Raw genomic sequence first — 26,481 nt, 5'->3', positions numbered from 1 at the left:
GACTTTATGTACAATTTTTAAAACTCTAGAAGGTTCCCAAAACTGAAAAATGCTCCAACACGTTAACGGGCCGGCCCAGGTCAGCGGTTCGATCGCCAGCTCTGCGCGTTGCGTCGACAGTTCGACGCCGCGAGCGGCAAATAGGGAATTCCCAAGGTTACAACCCAAAAAAGCAGATTTTTTTTGGATTGGACGCGTTTTGGGGCTTCGATTAGAGTTGCTCTTAGGGCTTCGAGTTAGGGTTATGGAGTCGGGGTTTGCCAGGGGAGGCGTGCATTGTGCGTTTTGTCGTCGGGTTCATCATGTAAAAATGCACCAGAGCTTGTTGCCGGTTCGTTGCTATAAAACGCCGGTAAAAGGCCATACACCCGCTAGGCCCAAAGGTCAGCCACTCGGTTTTTTTTTTGAAAGCAAGGTCAGCCACTCGTTGCTATAAAACGCCGGTAAAAAAGACGGCTAAATCCGATCAATGGTAGAATTCGCTCGCTTAAAACGAACAGCGAGTTGAAAAGAAAACTCTGGGCAGGCTGGTTGTGCGGGTACCTTCCAGACATGAATCGAGACCGATTTGACAGGAGGTGAGCAGGTGGCGTAGCTAGGGAGTGGACAGGGTGGTCCGTCGATCACCATGGATTTCCCCATAGCTTATATAGCATGACAAGAATAATGGAGAAAATAGATAAATTTATGTGAATAATCCCACTACTGGACAGGGGTTTGTTGAGACTTTTAGTTGAACCGAATGCTTGGCTTGCAGTGTATGCGTGTGCTCGCGCAAGTCTCCGTCCAACAATATAAGACGCTTTTGCAAGCAAAGAGTTATACTGTGGGACGGAGGAAGTTTATGTGAACACCTGCTCTTGTGGCCTAAGCCTCCATCCATTGAAAGCCTAGCGCATCTCTCAAATACTCAGTGACAGATGTGGGTGCAGTGCAGGGTTGGTGCAGGCATAAGTGGGGCATTCCTGGTGGCATACTTAGTTCCCTTCAGCATTGGTTGGCGAGATTGGCATGCAACAATCTTCTTGTTTCTTCATACCTAATACTCCTACGTACGTACACAATACAAATAAAGAAATACAAGAGCGTTCAGATAAAAAAATATCCTCCTAGCGACGCAGCCATGGACATGCGAAGAACATGCATGATCTACAGAGTGCGGCATTTCGGTGCCCAGGCTCATCTGCACCCGGTCAAAAAAAATCAAAACAAATACTAGAAAAATTCCAAAAAAAAATTTGTTTGGTAGATAATTTGATGCGTGATGTTCACTCCAATTTCTAGATCATTTGGACATCTGAGCAGCTCTCAGCGAAAAAGACAAATCGGGTCAGAACAATGCGTCAACAATAAACATTTTTACAGACCCCGAATTTGTCTTGTTTGCCGAGAAGAAAAGATGGTGACACCCAAGAAGGAAAACAGGCAGCCCAGCAGCATCTATAAATAGATGGCTACAGACACTGGAGAAGAAAAACAAGCAACCCAGCAGCAGCACCTATAAAGAGATGGTGACATACACTAAAGAACAGTCATCCAGCAGCAACGTCCACTCAACACAATAATGTGCTCCAACTATGCCGATTTCTTCCATGGTGTAGCCGCTGGGAATATTGGCGTGTTGGATGTTACACCAAGACGTACAGAAAGTGCTAATAGTAGAAGTTCACCGAATCAACCCACTTGAGCTTGGACCTTTTCTTGAGATTGTGTGGTGAAGATGCTGCTTGGCAGTACATGCGTTGAATTCCACAAGTTGCAGCCACTGTCTCGTTTTCCCAGAGACACATGACCTGCAACAAGATTTGCGGTCCAGGATTCATATTAACCCAAATTCAGCACAGAAGCCTTTATTTTTACCATCGTTGTGCTGCACCAGTCACTGAGTACTTGAGCTAAATCTTTTGTTCTATGTACCAGCTAAAAGACTTTAAGGGAAACATTTTAAAGAATAGCTTAAGACAAGTTGCTTCAATTTCTTTACGGAAGCAGTTACAAGTTACATGATCAAATGAACAGGAAATAGTGTCAAACCAATCACAGGAGAAAACTCTACTGCAATGTTAACTCATGTCCAGAGAGTGGACGTTCTGGCACGAATCCCCGCGTAAGTTGTAGACGGAGAAGAACTTGGAAAGATATGATCAGTAGGCGCCATGCATGGTGATCAGTAGGTGCCATGGGTACCCTTAAATCCCTACCGTCAATTGCTTTCATTTTTTTTCCACAGGCATGAAAAAGAGGAGGAAGAGATAGCGACACCGAAGAAGAAAAAAAGGCAGCCCAGCAGCACCTACAAAAAAATGGCGACATGCACTGAAGAACAGTCATCCAGCAGCAGCTTCCACTCAAATCCTTTTTGAAAAGAAAAAAAGCTTCCACTCAACTGTTGTGTGTTGAATGAGGACCCCATAACAATGGCCGGCACACTGTTAAATACTCATCAATAGAGCTGCATTGTGTATTGAATCACATCCCCCAACCAAACACATTTCCAAAATTCCAGATGCAAAAACTAGCAAGGAAAATGCGACCTTTACTGTACCTCCGCCTACTGCTGCTGTCGTGCCTTCTTCTCTTGCAAGAAGCGCATGCAGCGCGCCATGGAGGGATCTCACTGAGGTCTCAACGCATGGCCCTCCTCCACTGGAAAGCTACACTTGCAAACCCACCGCTGCGCATGAGCTCTTCGCAAGAAAAGACCAGCCCGTGCAACTGGACAGGCATCATGTGCACTGTTGTTCGCCATGGCCGCCGCATGCACTGGGTGGTGACCAACATCTCTCTGCCAGATGCTGGCATCCATGGCCAGCTTGGTGAGCTCAACTTCTCGGCTCTTTCATTCCTCGCATATATTGACCTCAGCAACAATAGTCTCCATGGTCCACTGCCCGCTAGTATCAACTCCCTGTCAGCACTTTCGGAACTTTACCTTCAGCAGAACCAGCTCTCAGGGAAAATTCCTAATGAGATTGGTGACCTGCAAAGTCTCAGGCAGCTTGGTCTCTCATTTAACAGACTCACAGGACATATCCCTGCGTCTTTAGGAAACCTAACAATGTTAACTGATTTAGCCATTCACCAAAACATGGTATCAGGTATCATTCCCGAGGAGATTGGAAGGCTTGTCAACCTACAACTACTACAGCTAAGCAACAGCACCTTAAGCGGCATAATACCAAAAAACCTTGGAAATCTAACCCAACTAAATACTTTGTATCTGTTTGGTAATCAACTTTCAGGCCCTATACCCCAAGAGATAGGCAGGCTGGTCCATTTGCAAGATCTTGCTCTTAGTTCAAATGATTTTTTAGGTCCAATTCCAATCTCCATAACCAATCTCACTAAGATGAACACACTTTTTCTCACTAAGAATCAAATCACAGGTTCGATACCCCCAGAACTAGGGAAGCTCACTATGCTAAACCAACTTCATCTCCACAAAAATCGAATAACAGGTTCGATACCAGCAGAACTAGGGAATGTCACTATGCTCAATGAACTTTTTCTCTATACAAATCAAATCACAGGTCCAATACCTTTAGAATTGGGCACCTTGTTGAATCTCCAATCTTTAGACTTGTCCTACAACCAAATAACCGGTTCCATTCCCCAAGAGATTGGCATCTAATTAACCTCGAATATTTAGACTTGTCTGAGAACCAAATTTCAGGATCAATACCAAAATCTTTTGGGAAGTTGTGCAGCATCCAAACACTGCAAATCTATGATAACAAGTTATCAGGTTCTCTTCCTCAAGAATTTGGAGATCTCATAAACCTTGTTGAACTTGAGTTGTCTCACAACTCACTTTCAGGACCTTTACCCATAAATATATGTTCAGGTGGCAGGCTTCAATATCTCAGTGTCGTTTCTACTATATTCAATGGCCCCATTCCAAGGAGTTTAAAGACATGTACGAGTTTGGTTGAAATTGTCCTTCAGAAAAACCAACTAACAGGAGATATCTCTCAGGATTTTGGTGTGTATCCAAAACTCATATGGATGATCCTGTCACCGAATAGACTCTCTGGGCAGATCTCACAAAGTCTAGGTGCATGTACCCAGCTAACAGTACTACATCTCCAAAAAAATATGATCACCGGTTCCATACCTCCAATCCTTTCAAAACTGTCCAGGCTAGAAGAACTAAGACTCGACTCTAATCATCTCACTGGTGAGATTCCACCAGAAATCTGCACTTTAGCAAACCTATATTTTTTTTGAAAGAAAAGGTAGAGCATGTTCTACCTTATGCATTCAAAACAGGCTGTAGCCTGAGCGACCAAAGTCGTTTTACATGAAGGCGTTATGAGCGCCGCACAGAACATGCAGCAGGCCAACGCCAAGCCTGGGAAGAGGAACAAGGGAAAGTGGGAAGGAAGGGAAGAAAAAGGAATAGGGTGCACAGAAAAAGCTTTGCAGCTATTCTCGCACCATTACATCAGCCCAAGAAGATAAACGTTCCCTTACATTTCCCGTGGGTGCTCGCAGAGTCCATAACTTGATCAGGTCGGCCACCTCAAAAAGGACCCTTCCAGATGTCCAGCACTTGTTGTGGAAAACTTGCTCATTCCGAGCATGCCAAAGCGCAACAGCAGAAGCTGCAAAGAAAACATTCCAGAGAGCGCCATATGCCTCCTTTGGTATGTCAGAGCCCAAGAAATCTGCTATAGACTCACATGAAACTGCCAAGTCCAGAAGGCCGGCCTTTGCCCAAACAGTTTGTGCAAGTTTGCATCTAAGTAGAATATGATGCATAGTCTCGGCTGCTGGGCATAAGTCACATCCGTTATGTGTTACTAGCCTCGTCCAGTGCTTCCTTATCATGTTATTCCGGGTGTTGTGCCTGTCCTTGAGGGCCAGCCATAGAAAGACGCGATGCCATTTGGGTATGATTCGGTCCCAATTATAACGAGCCAGCGGGCAGTCCCTGCCCCTGAACGTAAGCATCTTGTAGAAAAAAGCCGTAGAAATCTTGCTGTCAAACGCTATTGGTCTCCTGACGTCTGCTCTAGCAGTTGTTGGTGGGTTGCAACTTAGTACCTGAGTTAGTCTCTCAAGCTCCCGCATCGCTGTGTAGGATAAATTGGGATGAAGCTGTATCATCCAGTGTCCAGAGACGTACTGCGAGGTAACTGTGCAAGACTTGCATCGGGCAAAGGTGAAAAGGGTTGGAAAGGAGTTGGATAGCCGGCCACTCGCAGTCCAAAGATCATACCAGAATGATATAGTGGTGCCATCTCCAAGTTCACACCTTGTGGACTATATGACAAACTGCATAGAAGATTTGATGCAGCGCCAGATGGCAGTGTCCGTAGTGCGCACCGTAAATGGTATCTCTTTATGACAATATGTTGATGCAAACCATTGGTAACATGGCACATCACTGGGTTGTAGGATCCTTGTCATGATCTTGCTTATCATTGCCAAGTTATGTGCATCAAGGTCTCGTACGCCCAAACCTCCATTCTGCTGCGGCAAGGTAACATAATCCCATGCCACCAGGCACTGCCCACCTTGAGCGTGGTTCTTTCCTTGCCACAGAAAACCCCTCATAATCTGCTCTAGCTGCTGTAAGGATTGCTTCGGCCAGACGAAGCAGCCCATGAAGTAGCTGGGGATCGCTGCCAGAACAGCATTAATCAATGTTAGCCTTCCTCCCCAAGAAAGGAAAGCAGCCAGCCAACCCGAGAGTCGTTTGTCCACTTTGTGAATAACAGGCATTAGCAGCCCGTGAGTGATCTTGTGCGTTGAGAGGGGCAGCCCAAGATAGGTGCATGGGAAAGCAGACGGTTGACACTGCAGAATTTGAGCAATCTGTTGACAAACTGCTGGATCAACGCAAATAGGGACGAAGGAGCTCTTCTAGAAATTAATTGATAGGCCAGTGAAGCTTGAAAAAGATTCAAGGACCCTCTTGATGATGCCAACTTGCTGTGGATCCCCTTGTATCAAAAGGAGGGTGTCGTCCGCGTACTGTAGGACAGGGAAAGGTCCCTCCCCCCCTAGCGGATGTTTGAGCAGACCAGCTTGATACTCTCTGTCACAACACCTTTGTAGAACATCAGCAATTAATATAAAAAGGTACGGTGACAGTGCATCCCCCTGCCTGAGGCCACATTTGGATTGTATCTTCTCCCCAATCTGGCCATTAAGAAGGACTTGAGAGGAGCTTGACTTGAAGATGTTAGAGATCCAGTGTTTCCAACGGCTTCCAAAACCCCTTGCTTGAAAAATTTGGAAAAGGGCATCCCAGCTGACACTGTCAAAAGCCTTCCGAAAGTCTAGTTTCAGAACAATCATAGGCTTCTTTCTCTTGGCTGCTTGTTGTACCAATTCAGCTGCTAATATAAAATTCTCGATAATGCATCGCCCAGGTAAAAAACCTGACTGCAGCGGATGAATCATGGCTGGGATGAGGCGTTGCAGTCGTGCGGCAAGCACTTTGGTTATCAGCTTGGGCAAGCTGTGTACCAAGGAGATGGGGCGGAAGTCTCTGATATCCGTTGGTGCATCTTTCTTGGGTATAAGCACAATGTTTGCGACATTGATGCCGTGCAAGCTGCTGCCCAGTTCATAAAATTCCTGAAAGAAGCGCATCAGATCCTCCTTCAAAACCTCTTTGAAGCAGTTGTAGAATTCATTTGTGAAGCCATCAGGTCCCGGGCTTCTATTGTTCGGACTTTTCTTGATGGCTCTAACAATCTCCGCCCATGTGAACGGTTCTTCCAGCACCCCAAGGTTAGCAAACCTATATGGCAAACCAATTATCTAGATCCATACCTACACAGATAGAAAAGCTAGGCAACCTAGGATACCTTGATATATCTGTGAATAAACTGAGTGGATCAATACCTGAGGAACTAGGGGCCATGAAACTGAGTGGGAGTTTGCCAGATGCGATTGGAAATTTAGCAGGCCTACAGACCATGTTAGATGTCAGCAACAATAATCTCAGTGGTGTGTTGCCGCAACAACTTGGGAAGTTGAAGATGCTAGAATTTCCGAGTTTATCACATAATCAGTTTGGTGGCAGAATTCCATCCTCCTTCGCAAGCATGTTGAGCCTTTCAACACTCGATGTGTCCTACAATGACTTGGAAGGACCAGTACCAATAACACGGCTACTCCAAAATGCTTCAACAAGTTGGTTTCTTCACAATAAAGGTCTGTGCGGTAACCTCTCTAGCCTGCGACCTTGTTATTCAACTCTAGTAGCTGGTCACCATAAACGGAAGATACTTGCTTTGCTTTTGCCAATTCTTCTTGTGGTGGGTTTCAGCATTGTTGCTGCAATTGTTGTCATAATAATGCTTAATCGTAACAAGAGAAAATCTCAAGAAAATGTTACTTCTCAAGGAAGGGACCTATTCTTTGTTTGGAATTTTGATGGAAGATTAGCATTTGACGACATTGTAAGGGCAACAGAGGACTTTGACGATAAGTACATCGTTGGAACAGGAGGATACGGCAAAGTCTATAAGGCACAACTCCAAGACAGGCAGCTAGTTGTTGTAAAGAAGCTTTATCAGACTGAAGAAGAGTTGGATGATGAAAGAAGGTTTTGTAGTGAAATAGAAATCTTATCACAGATCCGACAACGAAATATTGTCAAAATGTATGGATTCTGCTCCCATCCAGCATATAAATTTCTTGTCTACGACTACATTCACCAGGGAAGCCTCCACGGAATATTGGAAAATCAGGAGCTCGCAAAGGAATTAGATTGGAAGAAGAGAATTGCTCTTGCAACTAATGTGGCTCAAGCAATATCTTATTTGCACCATGAATGCAGTCCACCTATAATCCATCGAGATATCACAAGCAACAACATCTTACTTGATACATCCTTCAAGGCTTTTGTCTCGGATTTCGGCACGACAAGGATTCTTAAGCCCGATTCGTCAAACTGGAGTGCACTAGTAGGAACGTTTGGCTACATAGCTCCTGGTATGTACTAGTATAACCTTGTTTTTCACATAAGAAGCATTCGTCTCTATCCATTTGTCCCTAATTCTAATGTTTTTGACGCTTTTGTGCAGAACTGTCGTACACATCTGTTGCGACAGAGAAATGTAATGTCTATAGCTTTGGGATTGTTGTGTTAGAGCTAGTGATGGGCAAGCATCCAAGGAATCTATTAGATGGTAGTCTTTCTAACGGCGAACAATCGATGATGGTGAAAGATATTCTGGACCAACGGCCGACAACACCAATATCAACTGAAGAGAATAGCTTAGCTCTGGTCATCAAGCTGGCCTTATCTTGTTTGGAATCTTCTCCCCAAGCAAGGCCAACCATGCAGGAGGCATACCAAACACTCATCCAGCCATCTTCTAGTTCAACTACTATGCCTTTCAGTGCACTTACATTACAGCAAGGGATGCATGTTGACATAAGGTCTGAATCCTAGTGAGAAGAAACCAGGGTCTACCTAAGCAGAGGCCGAGTCAGATTTCTGATTTTTTTTACTCAAGTCACTCATACACCACCTATATATACCTCTTGTATGCCATGCCATGCCACACAGGATGAGTTGACGACTCATTGCAAGTTTATGTATTTGTAGATTCTCCTGATACAGCAAAAGATCACCGTTGTGTGCCCGTGGTTTTTCCCGCAAGGGTTTTCCATGTAAAAATGTGTGTCCAGTCCCGTGTTCTTGATATTTCTCTGTTTGCTTGCTGATTTCTAACAAATGCATAAATATAATTTGGTTTGCAGGTTGCTTATATTTGTTAAAGACCATAGTGTCGACATAGTATCCACATGTGACAATTTCTTTCGGCTGTTGTCTATAGGGTACTTAAATGTGTCCTAATATTTGTCTCTTTTTATCTACTATTGCTCGCATAACCTAATAAAGATTGAAAAAAATAAAATCCAAAACTGGCGCAGTACCATGTTGTCCTGCTTTATTTATTCCATATGGGAATCAAGATCAAATATCTTGGACCAAGCAGGAACAATCACAATGCATAAACGGAACGAAATGAATGTAAGCACATTGGAGATAGCTGCATAAAAAAAGAGCAAGTGCCACAATATACTAAGTAAAAGCACTTACAGAGGGTTGTAGGGGAGGAGTATGTAGTACTTTTTCCTTATTATTGCTCCCATGAACCTGAAGGTGAAAAAACTGGAATCCAAAACTGACACGTTATCATGTCATCCCACTTCATTGTTCTCTGGGTATCAAAGTAAAATACCTTGGACCAAGCAGGAACTATCACAATGATCAAGTGTTCGAACGGACCAAATGAATGTGAACACACGGATATAGGTGCATAAAACAACAAAAAGTACACCGGTACTAAGTAAAAGGGCTTACGGAGGGTTGAAGGGCACGCATACGTAGTCCTTGTCCTCATGATGGAGCATATGTGTTCCTTGTTCTTAGGATGGAGCAATAGATAATTTACTACTACACTTAATTTCAAGCACTGGTAACGAGATTTTCATGGAACAAAGATACAACCTTCTTTTTGTTGATGCCTAATACAAACTTAACAAAGGATGAGATGAGATGATAAGAGAAGCCGTGACAGACAACACGAGAGCTAGCAATGTCCCATAATTTCATTATCAGAAAAGCAGATACCAATCCTCAAAATTCAACTCAGCAGAGACATACTAAGAACAGGATGTACAACCGTACAGAGAACAATCCCTTTATCACACACTATTGTTCCAACACAAAGGGAAAGAGACATTCCATCGTTCAACGAATTGCAGTGGTATATGATGCAAGATACAATGAATTTGTCCATGCATAAACAAAGTGCCGACCATTCACAAACTTAACAAAGATGAGATGATAGGAAAAGCCATGACAGACAACACGTGGGCTAGCACTGTCCCATAATTTCATTATCAGAAAAGCAGATACCAATTCAACTCAGCAGACATACTAAAAACTGGATGTACAACCGTATAGAGAACACTCCCTTTATCACTCACCATTATTCCAACACAATGGGGAAGCGACATTCCATCATTCAACGAATTGCAGTGGTATGAGGAAAGATGCAATGAATTTGTCCATGCATAAACAAAGTCTCGACCATTTACAATGAGATCAAACCTACACCATAACTTTTTTGTTACTTTCAGGTACGAATTGATGCGTGTGGCACGGTAGGCAGTCCCAGTTCATCCTCCTGCATCAACATAGAAACGGTAGCAGAGTAAATTAGTCTACTGGTTGACAAGTGTTGACATTGCAATCAGGGGGTATCAAGCAAATTAAAGTATGTGGTGTCTGAGATTTTCAACGGAGACTTCAAAGTTCAGCATGAAATCCTTCGCATACCACATGTTTGGCATGAAAATGTTTTGCATGTTCTCCTTCTGTGTGTTTCTTTTACTACTAAGATCAAGCTAATATAAGCTCAAATTGTTCATACCAACAACATATGCATGAAACATAAAGTTGAGCCCAAAATACAAGAGTTATGAGTTCAGCACTACATTCATAATGATCTCAAGCATCTAGCCTGTCAAATTACATCATCTCACAAGACAAAGGAAACACTGATTGCATGGGAAATGACATGAACCATCGATTTCTTCCTACGGATATCAGCATCAGAATCAATGTGAACAGAAACTGAACTAGTCAGTCTTGCAATTGACATACCTGCTGCCGGTTCGCCGGGACTGCTGCATGACCACTTGGTGCAGAAGGTAAGTTAAGCTCAGAATCAAGATCAGTCTCCTTGTCTGGTTGGAGGTACGATGGGACTGAATTCGATTCAAAGTCCATATCGGCTTCCAAAGCATCAAGTCTGCATTTTTCAATATATAAAATGAGAACAGAAAACAGAATTGTCTGTAAACTAACACATGCATGATGCAAAACCAGTACAGGATGACAACCAAAGTGCCAAAGAAACGTTTCAAATAAAATCCTAGACCTAAGACTGATATAAGTATAAAGCTGGTAACCACTGAAGGAAAACTAGTTGGCCAAGTAAGCTTTTCAATTATCTGAAAATAACCAACTACTGAATAAGAGCCATACCCCCCATAAGTTCCTCCTCACCGATGTCATCTGGGACATTGCAGCTTCTACCAAGATTTTTTCTTGTATTTCATTGCTCAAATCCATAAGATCCATCATCTCGTCTTGCATGCTCTGTGGATTAACAAAGCAGGTATGGATTCAGATGTATATTCAAACAAAAAAAGCTGAAGATTTTGAAAACATGAACAATCTGGTAAACAACAGGACGTTGCTTACACCTATATCTTCAATCCTCACAGTCTTCATCATCCCTTCAGCTCTCTATTGGCAGCCTTCATTGCACTCATCTGTTAAATGAAAGACACTTCAACATAAGTTTGGTTGCACAGCATGTCACATTGACCTTCATACCTACCTGTAGGGAAAGCATATGGAGTACAAAGATTAGAGCACCTGACCAATAATAGGCTAATGCCACAAAAAGGATGATCAAATGCTACAGGGTAATCAGCTCCATGTTTAACTAAGGCCAGATGCATGGAGCAACAATAGCACTCGCACTTGTGCCATGTCATGTCAAGAACTTACCAGCGTTCGAAATCAGCAGTTTGTATAACAAGTAACCTAAGTAGATAAGAACCCAACCTTTTTACCTATAAGGAAATTTAGAAACTACACAAAAAATGGCATATTGTTGTAGAGAAAGAAAGAAAATCTGAAGGTGTATACCTTAAGAATCAGGATTCAGCTTATACCTTGTCGGATAAACTTTGAGATGGTGGCCTGTCAACATCGATGGGTGGCAGCTTGGACCCGTGAGCACTTGCAAAGAGAGGAGAAGAAGACGTCGATGTGGCGTGTTGTGTACATTTCATCGAATAGTTACTGTGTGGGAACTAATCTTCATGGCTTAACTCCTCCAAATCTGTGACTCTTCTCCCTGAAATTGACCCTGAAACCACCAAAATGAGCAGCAGACAGCAAATTCTCTTCATCTGTGGCATCGATCAGCAGACGTTGTAGGATTCATTAGATAGGGAGATCACGAGGCGGTGGCAACAACGCAGTGCGTACTGACCTGAGGCGGATGGTGAGCATCGGGAGTCGAGGGAGTTGGCAGTGGCGTGGCGACCTCGATGGATGCAGCAGCAGGTGGGAATAGTACCTTGTGCTAGCAGAGCTCGCGGACATGGTCGGTGGCGTTGCTGACGAACAGACACAATGGTCGCTGCACTTATGGCCCGGAGCTTGGCCCGGCGCTCGGTGGTGGGGACGCCGGAGGGGACGGCCGCTGCGGCTTAGGACGCCGCCTAGGACGCGCCTGGCTGCAAGGGGCGGACCCAGCCCAAAAAGTAGCGTTCAAAGTGGAAATTGAATGGGGCCACGATTTCCACCGTTGGGAACATGAGGGTGTTTGCCTAACACAAACTTAAGAGTGAGGATAAGAGTAACTAAAGATTTACTGTATTTGTCAGAGAAGTAGATACCACCTCAAAGATTCAACTCGGCTAGTGCAATCACAGACATGCTAACAACATGACGTACAAGAACATCTCCTTTTATCCCACACTATACATCATTCTTTTCATCTTTGGTTTTTTCGTAGCAACACAGAAAGCACTTTTGCTAGTACCAATAATGTGCTCCAACTATGCACATTAATTGAGGGAAGGACATAACCTGAGAAAAAAGATCCTCCCCCCGCGTCGCTCCCGCGAGCGACGGGGGGAAACCCTAGCCGCCGGCCCTCTGCCTCCTTCCCCCCTCCTCCTCCCCTCGCCGCCGCCGGCATGGGCCAGCGGGCGAAGCCCGGCTGGCTTCGGCGGCGGCGGGGCCTCGTTCCCCTCCCCTCGCCCTTCCCCGGCTGGCGCGGGACAGCCCGGGCGCGTGGAGGCGCTGCGCTGGCGCGGGGCGCAGCGGTGCGGCGGCGGTGGCTCTGGGCGGCGGCGCGCGTTGGCGGGTGGCGCCCTGGGCTTCCGTTGGCGGCGCGGCGGCTGCGGGTCTCTAGTGGTGCCGCACCCGTCGGATCCGACCAGATCTGGCGCCGGCGGCCCGGCGGGTGGCGGGGGCTGCGTGCGGCCTGGACCACGGGCGGCCTCCCCTGCCGTGGCCGGCGGCTGGCAGGGTTGGTGGCGTGGTGGCGGGGCCTCCTATTCTGGTGGCACAAGTGCGGTGGCGGCGGCCTCCTCCGGCGAGCGCACCCCTCCCTGGCGACAGGGGGAGGTGGTCCTGATGGTTCCGAGCGCTGGGCTTGGCCGTGCGGGCGGCGAGTCGGCGATGAGCACGGATCTCGACTTGAAGACGGCGACCTCCACGTTCTCTGGTCACCCACGCCAACTCAATTGACCGGCGACCTTGTGTGGCTGGTTTGGTGGTTGGTCGGGGTGGGCTACGGATGGGGGAAACCCTTGGCGTACGTGTTGTGACAGCCACGATGCCGTCGCCGCTCTACTTCTTGGAGTCGGCATCGAGTCCTCGCCCATGCCCCCCTCCCCTTGTCCCGGGTGAAAGCCCAAATCCCCTCGGATTGGGCGGCGACGGCGCCTTGGCGTCGCGTTCTTCCTGAAGACGCCTTTTTGGGACGGGTGAGTGGTGGTCGCGGCTTTGGCGTGGTCGGTTTGCCGGCGTTCTTCAGTTGTTCCTGCTCGACAACGGTCGGTGCTCTTCGAGATGTGACCCGAGGTGGTGGCGTTGTTGGAGTGGTTTTGCCGCCGTGGTGGTGTGTTGCCATCCTCTCCTAGTCCATCCGGGCTCACGGCGAGCTCTCGGATGGCCGGGCAACGGCATGGGAGTTGATGGTTGTGCTCTTCCTCCGACGGCGGGCTGTTCCTTTAGCGTGAGCGTTTCGTGGGCATGTCCTGGAATTGCCGGGGTCCTCGGCGTCCTAGTTCGAGCTGTCAGGACTGTAGTTGTTCAGTTCCATCTTGTATCCTCTGTCGCCTTCTTTTTCCTTCTTCTTTTTTTTTGTGGTTTCGGTGGTTGTATGCTCGGCTGTTGCTTTATAATCTAAAGCGGGGGAAACCCTTTTTTGTATAAAACTATGCACATTAATTACCATGAATTCTTTCTTCTACTAATAACGAGCAATGTTATACCTTGAATTCCTCCAATGACGTTGCATTGGACTACATGTGCAATTTATCCGGTCACTACAATGAAAGGTCAACAATTGCTTCACCGTATGGGAGCTTTGAAAATTGGAAGGAAAAGAGATCCGGCATTTGCCTGCATGTACAAGCATCCCTGTTAGTACTGTACAAGTGACAAGTTAAGCAAGGGGTTTAGGATATAAAAACCAACAATAAAAACAAATATGTTGGGAAATGTTTAAGCTTGCTACTATATCATATATATTTTTCTATGCCCTTCAGGAAAAGGAACATAGGCCCACGTTGTATTTCTTCAGAGATAAACTGTGGAACACAAAAATAGCATTGACGCAGATCATGGCTATAATGAATTCACAGCAAACAGGTGTTTGGATCTATTCCTACCCTGGATCGGAGGGAGTACCAGAGTATGGAAGCAGTAACAATATTATTATTATTATTTTGCATGGACAATAACAATAATTTGCATACTTTTGACTACCTGGGAATACTGGCGTGTTGGATGTTACACGGCAATCAACACGTACAGAAAGCGCTAGTAGTAGAAAAGTCAACCCACATGGGCTTGGAACTTTTCTTCGGTCGGTGTGGTCATGATGCTGCTTGGTTCTACATGATTTGAATTCCACAAGCTGCACCCACTGCCTCATTTTTCCTCAGAAACATGACTTCCAACAAGACCTGGGGTCCAGGATTTGTATTGACCACAATTCAACACGGAAACCGTAAATATTTCAACAAGACTTGGGAATTTTTCCCACATTTAATCATTGTGTTGCACCACCAGCCTCTTCTGCAGCAGCTGAAAAGCAAAGAAGGGAAACATAAGTACTATAGAGAATAGCTTGAGACAAGCTGCTTCCATTTCGAGTTGCCGTTACATGATGCATGATGAAATAAACAAGAAATATAATCAAACGGGAGATAACATCAAATAAAAAACTCTACTGCAAGGTTAAGTCGAGTCTATTCAGTGCATAAGTTGTAAACAGAGGATAACTGGGAAAGATACGAGTAGGCGTACGCCATGGGCACCCTTCCATCCCTGTCTTCAGTTGCTTTCTAGGAATAATTATTGTGTCATTTTTCCAGTCGTGAGGAAAGAAAAGGAGGAAGATATTGCGACACTGAAGAAGAGATGCCCAGCAGCAGCTACCAAAGGAAAGAAAAAAGGGGCAGAGATGGCGACAGACTGAAGAATAGTCATCTTGCATCAGTTTCCACCCAATTGTTGTGTGTTGACTTGACTGAGGGGCCCCTCATAACAATGGACGACAGTCGTTAAATATCAATGGTTGCATTGTGCATAGAATCACATCCCCAACCAATACACACCATGCAAACACTAGGCAGCAAAATGCTATCTTGCTCAACACCTTTGTTCTACCTCTGCTGCCTACTGCTGGTCTCATTCCTTCTTCTCTTGGAAGAAGCACATGCGGCACGACATGGAGGGATCTCACTGAGGTCTCAACACACGGCCCTCCTCCAATGGAAAGCTACACTTGCAAGCCCGCCGCTGCAGATGAGCTCCTGGCAGGAAAACACCAGCCCATGCAACTGGACAGGCATCATGTGTGTGGCTGTTCGCCATGGCCGCCGCATGCCCTGGGTGGTGACCAACATCTCCCTACCAGATGCTGGCATCCATGGCCAGCTTGGTGAGCTCAACTTCTCAGCTCTTCCATTCCTAACATATATTGATCTTCAGAACAACACTCTCCATGGTGCACTACCCCCTAGTATTAACTCCTTGTCAGCACTTTCGATACTTAACCTTCCCTACAACCAGCTCACAGGGAAAATTCCTCGTGAGATTGGTGACCTGCGAAGTCTCAAGGTGCTTGATCTCTCATTCAACGGACTCATAGGACATATCCCTGTGTCTCTGTGTAACCTAACAATGTTAACTGATCTTGCCATTCACCAAACCATGTTATCAGGTTCCATTCCTAAAGAGATTGGAAGGCTTGTCAACCTACAAATTCTACAGCTAAGCAACAGCACCTTAAGAGGCATGATACCAAACACCCTTAGAAATCTGACGCGACAAAATGCTTTATATCTGTTTGGTAATCGACTTTCAGGGCCTATACCCCAAGAACTAGGCAGGTTAGTCTATTTGCAAATTCTCCAACTTAATTCAAATAATTTTTCAGGTCCAATACCAATATCCATAACCAATCTTACTAAGATGAACAAACTTTTTTTGTATGCAAATAAAATTACAGGTCCAATACCTTTAGAATTTGGCAGGTTGTTGAATCTCCAAGAGTTAGACTTGTCCGACAATCAAATATCTGGATCTATTCCTGACAGCATAGGAAACATAACCAAGCTAGTAGTAATACAACTCTTTAAAAATCAGATAACAGGCCCAATACCTTCAGAATTGGGCATGTTGCCGAACCTCCAGAATTTAGTCTTGTACAACAACCAAATATCAGGCTCTATTCCTGACAGCTTAGGAAATATAATACAGCTAGTAGAACTAAACCTCTATGGAAATCTGATAACCAGTTCCATCCCCCAAGAGATTGGCAATCTGGTGAACCTCGAACATTTAGACCTGTCTCAGAACCAAATTTCAGGATCAATACCAAAAACTTTTGGGAAGTTGCAAAGCCTCCGAGACCTAAGAATCTATGATAACAAATTATCAGGCTCTCTTCCTCAAGAATTTGGAAAACTCATAAGCCTTGTTGTACTTGCATTGTCTAACAACTCACTTTCAGGACCTTTACCCAAAAATATATGTTCAGGTGGCAGACATCAATTTCTCCATGTCGCTCCTAATATGTTTAGTGGCCCCATTCCAAGAAGTTTAAAGACATGCGCGAGTTTGGTTCGACTTCACCTGGAGTCGAACCAACTAACAGGAGATATATCCCAGCATTTAGGTGTGTATCCACAACTCATAGAGATGGGCTTATCATCGAATAGACTCTCCGGGCAGATGTCACCAAATCTAGGTGCAAGTACCCAACTAACAATACTAAATCTAGCAAAAAATATGATCACGGGTTCCATACCTCCAATCCTTTATAAATTGTCCAACCTAGAAGAACTAAGACTCAATTCTAATTATCTCAGCGGTGAGATTCCACCAGAAATTTGCAGTTTAACTAATCTATATAGACTGAGTTTATCATTCAACCAATTATCCGGACCCATACCTACACAGATAGAAAAGCTTAGCAATCTAGGATACCTTGGTATGTCTGGAAACAGACTGAGTGGATCAATACCTGAGGAACTAGGAGCCTGCACAAAACTACAATCCTTGAAGATCAACAACAACAACTTCAGTGGGAGTTTGCCTGATGCGATTGGGAAGTTAGCAAGCCTGCAGATCATGTTAGATGTGAGCAACAATAACCTCAATGGTTTGTTGCCGCAACAACTTGGGAAGTTGGAGATGCTAGAATTTCTGAATTTATCACATAATCAATTCACTGGCAGCATCCCATCCTCCTTTGCAAGCATGGTGAGCCTTTCAACACTCGATGTGTCCTACAACGACTTGGAAGGGCCAGTCCCAACAATACAGCTACTCCAAAATGCTTCGGCAAGTTGGTTTCTTCCCAATAATGGTCTGTGTGGTAACCTCTCTAGCCTGCCACCTTGTTTTTCAACACCAGCAGCAGTTGGTCGCCACAAACGGAAGATACTTGGTGTGCTTTTGCCAATTGTTGTTGTGGCGGGTTTCAGCATTGTTGCTGCAATTACGGTCATAATAATGACTAGACGTAACAAGTGAAAACCACAAGAAGGTGCAAGAGCTGAAGCAAGGGACATGTTCTCTGTTTGGAATTTTGATGGAAGACTGGCATTTGATGATATTGTAAGGGCGACAGAAGACTTCGACGATAAATACATTGTTGGAACAGGAGGATATGGCAAAGTCTATATGGCACAACTCGAAGACGGGCAACTAGTTGCTGTGAAGAAGCTTCACCAGACCCAAGAAGAGTTGGATGATGAAAGAAGATTTCGTCGTGAAATGGAAATCTTATCACAGATCAGACAACAAAGCATTGTCAGAATGTATGGATTATGTTCCCACCCAGCATATAAATTTCTCATCTATGACTACATTAAGCAGGGAAGCCTCCACATGACATTGGAAAATGAAGAGCTAGCAAAGGAATTAGATTGGCAGAAGAGAATTGCTCTGGCAACTGATGTGGCTCAAGCAATATCTTATTTGCACCACGAATGCAGTCCACCTATAATACATAGAGATATCACAAGCAACAACATCTTACTTGATACAATCTTCAAGGCTTTTGTCTCGGATTTTGGCACTGCAAGGATTCTTAAGCCCGATTCTTCAAACTGGAGTGCACTAGCGGGAACATATGGCTACATAGCTCCCGGTATGTACTAGTATAGCCTTCCTTCTCATATCAGAAGTATTCATCTCTTATCCATTTGTTCTTGATTCTAATATTTTCATTTTGTGCAGAACTATCATACACATCTGTTGTGACAGAGAAATGTGATGTCTATAGCTTTGGGGTGGTTCTGCTAGAGCTAGTGATGGCCAAGCATCCAAGGGATTTATTAGACCGTAGTTTGTCAAGCGGAGAACAAACTATGCTGGTGAAAGATATTCTAGACCAACGACCAACAACACCAACAACAACAGAATAGAATCGCTTAACTCTGCTCATCAAGTTGGCCTTTTCTTGCTTGGAATCTGCTCCACAAGCAAGGCCAGCCATGCGGGAGGCATACCAAACACTCATCCAGCGACCCTCTTCTATTGCCTGCCCCGTGCCTTTCAGCACACTTACATTACAACAAGTAAGGGATGCATGTTGATATATGATTCAAATTCTACTGAGAAGCCAGAGTCTATCATAGCCGAAGCCGATTTAGGTTTCCGTCTTGCCTCGAGTCACTCATATGGCACCTATATATGTTGGAAGTCTATAATCCAGTTGTGTCATATCATAGGTTTTATTTCTAGCAAAAATAAAAACCGGTCCATGCAGTGTGATCCTGTTCACAGCACGGTCGGATCAGTAGTTGCATGCTGTTACGATCTCCTCGTGGGATGAAATGGGTACCGACTGTAGCAACTTAGAACCTGAGACATGGTCAAGGGACGTGGGATGGCACGTCTACGCAAGATTAGGATCTTTTTGTTAGTTAGTTGAGCTAATGGGCTGTTTAAATAAAGAGGAGAACAAAGCGGAAAAGCTGCAGCGCTTTACGCAACGCAAATATGCTGAATGTTCATTGATTCTTCTACCTTGGGATGAGTTGATGACTCATTGAGTCATTGTAGGTCTATGTGTTTGTAGATGCTCTCCTGGCACAATGAAAGATCACCGTCTTGTGCCCGTGGTTTTTTCTCGCAAGGGTTTTCCAAGTAAATATTAATGTATCGTCTTCTTGATATTTCTCTATTTGTTTACTTGCCGATTTCTAACATGCATAAATATAACTAGATGATACCCCACGCGTTGATGCGGGAATTTTTAGTAGTGTATAGGAGGCTTTATAGAGTGGGAAGTAGTGGAATTTATGGAAACAATAGTATAAATACATGTCTATTTGAACCTTTGAATGGTATTATTTAATATATGGGATATCTCCATATTTGCATAATTAGAAGAATACATCACCAACATTAAGAGAAGTAACATATATTGTAATGAGATTTTTCTCATAATATTTCAAGATAATATCATTTAGTCGTTGTCTATTAGAAGTGCATGGGAGCAAGAAACAGAAACATTTGATACTAATTTGTCAGCATGTGCACTCCATTTTACAGTACTTCATACAGTACTATTTAAAATACTACCAGCAAACAAAGAGCAATTAAATTGAAGGAGAATGAGAACAGCCCATACCTGATGCTCTCAGTGACAAAAAAATCTTCGAGGTTAGGACTGTTATTAGTAGCATAACAATCAATTACAGATATTCTATCTATAAAAAAATGATGTATAGTAAGTTTATGGGCACCACATATAGTTATCTTAAATTTGACAGAGAATGCAAGTATGTTCATAAGAGTCGCGTCATATTTTTTCATTTCTGTAGGTAGATGATTGTTGTGACAATAGTAGAACCTTGCAGCACGGGAACGACAACAATGCCAATGACACAATTGTATCACTCAGGTAATAGAAATATACCATAAAATTCACAATGTCTACTCACAGGGAACAAATTACCTGAAAATGAACCCCAATATGCCATATGTTGTGATAATGTGATACTACAAAACAACCAGAGAAGAGCAACAAAAGTAAATAATTCGTACTAAATTAACATGAGTGAGAGGGAGACAGAGAGATATAGTTGCAGATGGGGAATAGTACATGGTAGCTTCTTCATTTGTTTGTTCTTTCCAGAACCTAACACAAAAGGAAGATCAATGATCCATCGCATCTCGACATATGTTTGTCGACAGTAGTTGAGTAAGAAAGGAGTTTGGGGGAGAGATACTGACCGGACTTGTTGCCGCAGAGGAGGTCGCTGGGAATGGAAAAGAGCTCCCTGCTATGAAATTTCCGACCACACACAAATCAGAGCGTCTAAAATATTACGTTCATATATGAGAAGAATGAGAGGAAGGAGAGCACCCATCTCTGGCGCAAGTAATGTTGGAGAAGGAGAGTAGCTGCGGCATGTACAGCTCGTCTTGTCCAGGCCTGGGAGTACGTCTTGAGCCATCATAACCAGCGACGGCGGGGATCGCAGGGCTCCAAGAGAGAGGTAGAGATAGAGGGAATGATCTTTGAGCCGGCAGCAGTGAGCGGATCTTCGATGGCGACATGCCGTGAAGGCTTGGCCGGCGGCAGCGCAGTATGGAGAGAGAGTTAGAGATAGGAAAGATGACAAGAATTGGTGGAATTTTTTTAGGGAATCTGTGGATATTTAATCGTTCAGAATGTTAGAATATAAGTTGGGTTTAAATATAGAGATAAGGAGATGGAGATAGAATTAGTTTAAACCACATGTAACTTGTCTTGTACTCCAAGTCTCTACCCCATCATGTACTCTATATAATCCCCACGAGGGTTAGATCAATACAACAACAAACATTAGTCACCCTACATTTTCCACATGATATTAGAGCGGTTAGTCTCACGACGCCGATCCTAAGACCTGCTTCCTCCATCTCCGCAGCGCGCCGCCCCCGGGGAGATCAATCTCCTCTTCCCGGGGGCGCGGCACCCGACCATCAAAGATGAGTTCGGTTCATTAGATTAGTTTAGATCAATATCTTGATTTTCCTTCTCATATTTCTTTTTTAGCCAAATAAAATTCGGCGATCTCCAACCCAGCAGCCGGACGGCGATGGAACGGCGCCATGGCGCTCCTCCGTCTGCAGCACGCGGCATCAATCTACATCAAGCCCGTCCAGCCTTGATCGATCGGCGCGAGCACGTCTGTGCAACAACCAGCTACGATCCGATCGAACCGTCGACGAGCCAGCCGCAAGCAAGTCCGAGTCAGCACCGACTGCAGCGAGAGGCTACGTTGCACGACGCGTCGTTCTCGGTTCACAGGAGGGCGTAGATCCTGCGGTGATTTCCATCGCGTACGAGTACACGGATCTCCCGACGGCGCAACCAGCAATTCCTTCGAATCAGCGGTTCAGCACCGAGCTACCCATCGCCAAGCGCCAACAGCCGCGTCGACTACACTCACGCAAGGAGCAGCAAGGAACACGGCCATGTGCGCATGCATACGTGCATGGCCGAACTCAGAAAGATGTCCATGCGTACGCGCATGGCGTGGAGCCTTGGACTTCAGCCACGCGCCTTCTGCAAGGGTCGAAAGGAAACGACACGCAGGTCTCTGCGATCCGCACGTGGGAACAATCACCATCGTGATCCGATCTGGCCGACGACCACAACACCTAGCCGCATGTCACTGCGGCGCCGGACACCGGGAAGGCCCATAGGTTTTTGACTTCCGAGGCACGCGCACGAACGCGATTTTCACCAAGCCGACTCCATCAACCTGTATGACTAGCCCGGCTGCCAGCCAACATACTTCATCGAGCACACCTATGAGAACAAGATGCAATCTTCATGGACTTCTCCGGCACGACATTGACACATCGTCGCCGCGAGGGATGCCTTCAAGCGACATCATCATCGACACGCCGCTGCAACGCCATTGCCGACACTTCATCGCCAAGGTCTTCATCAGCATGGTCTTCACCAACATCTTTCTTAACACACCGCCGCCTTGTCCACAAGATGGACACCTAGCGTCCTCTGACAGAGTTTTCTGCAAGACGCGACCTCGACGACGGCAACGACCGTGTCATCCACGACGGCACGACTGCATCGACACGGCGTCACTACAGTGACGACCCTACACGGCCACACGGTTCTGGCAAAACCGATGTGTGCTCGATGGGCCTCCTCCGGTCTTGGCAAAACCGGCGGACTCATCGCCGACGGCACCCTCTGACATCCGCAAGGTGCATCGTCCACGTCTGCAGCTCCGTCATAGCGCATTTTTTTTGCGCCTACGGCTTTGTGCGGCTTCATCATCCACGACGACTACACCATCGACCACGGCTACATCACCATGATCGGCTACCTCGACATCGACATTAATGGCTTGGTCTACAACAACACATCGGCAACAACTCCAGTCAACAGCGTCCGCGTCGTCACTAGCGTCCACGCCACTCTCGCTGTGACTGCGGGAGGGAATAGGGGAGAGTCCAGGGAGGCACCAGAAGGGGACGCGGTCACCGCCCTAGGTGCTGACCCATCACTCATTAGAGACGCAGTCGATGATGGCGCAGTGGAGAAGATGACGGAAGCACAATACTTCAAATCCAGTCGTAATCATTCGCTTCACTCCCGCTACGACTGAGGGGGGATGTTAGAATATAAGTTGGGTTTAAATATAGAGATAAGGAGATAGAGATAGAATTAGTTTAAACCACATATGTAACTTGTCTTGTACTCCAAGTCTCTACCCCACCATGTACTCTATATAATCCCCCACGAGGGTTAGATCAATACAACAACAAACATTAGTCACCCTACATTTTCACACAGAGAAGAACCCCCGGGATATCGTTGATCAGATCAATAAGCTAGACGAAAGGTCACAAATATTCGGTCCTTTTTACTCCCTGTGGCATGGAATCTGAACCGAAATCAACGCTGCTAATATTCGGTCCCCGTGCATGCAAGAATGGATTACTGCATGCATGCCTCTTTGAATTAATGGCCAACGCTAATTAAGGAAACGCACTACTTACTTTCCTATCTCTTACCACAGATTCCCTAAAAAAGAGCCGAGGAGCAGGTGGAAAGAGAGAAAGCAAGAAGTTAATGCCTTGTCATCCTTTTTTTTTTGGTACCAACACATGAAGCACATATAGTACCAGCTGAAACTTGTCGTGCTTTATCTTCGTCTCATGCGTACAAGTGTTTACTGCCGTTCTGCTACCTTGTACTGTACATCTCTATGCACTCTGACTCTATGAGCTACAGAAGTATGGAAACAATAGTAATAATTTGCACACTTATCAGAAGGGGTATACCTGGGAATCTTGGCAATCAATACGTACAGAAAGCACAAGTAGTAGAAGTTTGCCGAATCAACCCACTTGAGATTGGAACTTTCCTTCAGTCAGTGTGGTAATGATGCTGCTTCGTTCTGTAGGCTTTGACTTCCAAAAAGACTCTCTTTTTGGAAGTGTGGTAATGAAGCACATAGTACCAGTAATTCGAGTCCAGCTGAAACTTGCCGTGTTATCTTCATCTCATGCGTACAAGTGTTTACTGTCGTTCTGCTACCTTGTACTCATGTACTGCACATCTGTATGCACTCTATGAGCTAGAGAAGTATGGAAGCAATAGTAATAATTTGCACACTTATCGAGTGATCTACAGGTCTGGAGCCAAAAAATCAATAGCTAATCTTTTGTATAACGCCAGATGTAACACCCCCCCCCTTTTATAGCTCTTTTCTTCTTCTGAAGGCTACAGGTCTGGCTTTAGCCTGTTTTGAAATATAAGGTTGGCACTGAGCCACCTTCTTATTTTCAAAAAAAAATAAAAATTGCACACTTATCAGAAGGGGCATACCTGAAACCTGGGAATCTTGGCAATCAATACATACAGAAAGCGGAAGTAGTAGAAGTTTACCGAACCAACCCACTTGAGACAGAAGCTTTCCTTCAGTCAGTGTGGTAATGATGCTGCTTGGTTGTACAGGCTTTGACATCCAAAAAGACTTTGGGTCCAAGATCTGTATTGACTAAAATTCAACACAGGAACCTTTATTTGTTTAGAATCAATAGAACTCTAGCGCTAGGAAGATCCCTTGGCCTATGTATATGTACCAGCTGAAAAAGCGAATAAGGAAAGCATTACTACAAATTACAGTAACTGAAGCAGTTGCAAGTTACATGGTCAGATAAACAAGAAATGCTATGAAAACTCTACTGCATTGTTAACTAATAAAGTCCATCCACTGCAGTATAGTTGTAGATGGGGAAGAATTCGGGAAGTATGATCGAGTAGGCGTATTCCTCGATAACCTTCCATCCCTGCCTTCAATTTCTTTCAAAAAAATTCCACAGGCATTGAAGAAAAACAGGCAGCCCAGCAGACACTGAAGAACAGTCATCCAGCAGCTGCTGTTTTCGGATATTATTGTTTTGCTGAAAATTGAAACTATAAAGCAATTTAATTAATTCCCTTTTCACAGGATGTCGTGAAGCAATTGCAAATGCAAGGGCGGGGTCAGCAGGAGGAGCTGAGCTGCATGGGTAGTGCATTGAGTGACTGGCATGCTAATAAGCGTACAGAGAGGCAGAAAGCACCTCCCTTTATTCCAAAAAACAAGTCTTCTTCTACCTTGCTCAGTGCCTTCTGAGATGTTTGACACCCTTTTGATCGCTACAAAAAGCGCTAGTAACCGACTTCAGCTTTGAATTCCACAAAAGCTCCAGCCACTGACTTCCAGCAAGATCTGCGGTCCAGGATTTGCATTGACCACAATTCAACACTGAGACCTTTAATTCCACCATCGAAGGAATTCCAGCATCCCACGATTCCAGTCACAAGTCCTTGAGCTATTACCACTCGCCATTATTCCAAAACAGGTCTTCTTCTGCCTCGCTAAGTGCCTTCTCAGATTTTTTATTGGGACGGTTTGACAGATGACCCGAGGTCGACAAGTGAGTTGATTTGGCACCCTTTTGATTACCACAGAAAGTGCCAATAACCCACTTGTGTGCTGAAGATGCTGCCTGGCTGTACATGCTTTGAATTCCACAAAAGCTGCAGCTGCTGCCTCGTTTGTCCTCAGACACATGACTTCGAGCAAGACCTGTGGTCCTGGATTTGTATTGACCACAATTCAACACCGAGACCTTCATTCCCACCATTGATGGAATTCCAGCACCGAATTTTTCCCATAATTTCTTGAGCTAAATCTTTTCTTCTATGTACCAGCTGAAAAGCAAAAAGGGAAACATTTTAGAGAATAGATTAAGACAAACTGGTTCAATTTCTTTATGGAAATTCCATAACTGAAACAGTTACAAGTTGCATCATCAAATAAACAAGAAATAATATCAAACCAATCACAGAAGATACCATCAAATGAAAACTCTACTGCAATGTTAACTCGAATCCATCCAGTAAATAAGTTGTAGTGGAGGGGAGCCGTGGGTGCCCTGCCTTCAATTGCTTCCATAATTCCTGTGTCGATATGAGAAAAAGAAAAACAGACTGCCGACATTGTAGAAGAAAAAGAGGCTGCCCGGCAGCAGCTGCCAAAGAGGTGTGCTAGCATCGAAACAAGAGGTAATAATCATCCAGTAGGCTAAGATGGCGACAGTGAAGAAGAAAAACTGTCTGCCCAGCAGCAGCTGTCAAAGGGAGAGAAAAAGGGGCAGAGATGGCGACAGACACTGAAGAATAGTCATCCAACAACATCTTCCACTCAACTGGTGTGTGTTCCCTGAGGACCTCATAACACTAGAATTGCAGTGTGTATTGAATCACATACCCCAGCAAAACACAACATGCAAACAATAGGCAACAAAATGGCATTTGCATTTCAGTGATTCCTGAAACTAAACCATCAGGCTTGTGTTTTTCTTTCTCGTAATGACTTCATTCACCTGGGTGAGGTGCCTGCTTATTATACAGGAAAATTAGCAGCTAAGATAATAGTCTTTGGACAATTGTCGAGTTAAGATTTATCACTTTCTACTGGAGGTTGATCAGACAAAGTTGCCATATGTGCTTGCTTTCTCCAATTCAGTACGTGTATATACTGATATGAAGACTATAAGAGAAGTGGATACTAATTCAACCCCGAAAATTCTTCGATATTAAACTCGGCTAGTGTCATCACAGACAAGCTAACAACAGCTCCCTATTT

At 44.8% G+C, this 26,481-nt stretch overlaps 4 protein-coding genes and 1 pseudogene across 4 annotated transcripts; 4 read left to right on the top strand and 1 right to left on the bottom strand.

Annotated features, from left to right (window-relative positions):
* Positions 1-2,506: 2,506 nt before the first annotated feature.
* On the top strand, positions 2,507-3,631 carry LOC147988234 (uncharacterized). The gene has a single exon (XM_087543577.1). It carries the CDS (start codon positions 2,507-2,509, stop codon positions 3,629-3,631), a length of 1,125 nt encoding a protein of 374 aa, XP_087399703.1.
* Positions 3,632-3,761: 130 nt separating this feature from the next.
* Positions 3,762-6,752, top strand: LOC147988233 (uncharacterized). Its single transcript, XM_087543571.1, has one exon. It carries the CDS (start codon positions 4,006-4,008, stop codon positions 4,225-4,227), a length of 222 nt encoding a protein of 73 aa, XP_087399697.1. The 5' UTR covers positions 3,762-4,005; the 3' UTR covers positions 4,228-6,752.
* Positions 6,753-6,765: 13 nt separating this feature from the next.
* LOC147988232 (MDIS1-interacting receptor like kinase 2-like) lies at positions 6,766-8,689 on the top strand. Its single transcript, XM_087543582.1, has 2 exons — positions 6,766-7,953; positions 8,046-8,689. The coding sequence occupies exons 1-2, from the start codon at positions 6,876-6,878 to the stop codon at positions 8,414-8,416; spliced, it is 1,449 nt and encodes a 482-aa protein (XP_087399708.1). The 5' UTR covers positions 6,766-6,875; the 3' UTR covers positions 8,417-8,689.
* Positions 8,690-10,007: 1,318 nt separating this feature from the next.
* Positions 10,008-12,160, bottom strand: LOC147988231 (vacuolar protein sorting-associated protein 60.1-like; annotated as a pseudogene).
* Positions 12,161-15,423: 3,263 nt separating this feature from the next.
* On the top strand, positions 15,424-19,253 carry LOC125541578 (uncharacterized). The gene is given in 2 exon segments (XM_087522624.1): positions 15,424-18,458; positions 18,548-19,253. Coding segments are annotated over 2 exon segments (3,381 nt in total). The 5' UTR covers positions 15,424-15,436; the 3' UTR covers positions 18,907-19,253.
* The last annotated feature ends 7,228 nt before the right edge of the window (positions 19,254-26,481 follow it).

The sequence above is a fragment of the Triticum urartu genome, chromosome 1A (genome assembly GCF_056163025.1).
Source record: "Triticum urartu cultivar PI428250 chromosome 1A, HENAU_Tu73, whole genome shotgun sequence".
NCBI classification, from domain to species: Eukaryota; Viridiplantae; Streptophyta; class Magnoliopsida; order Poales; family Poaceae; genus Triticum; species Triticum urartu.
The sequence above is the reverse complement of the archived record's forward strand: the minus strand, read 5'-3'. Positions and strand labels throughout refer to the sequence as shown.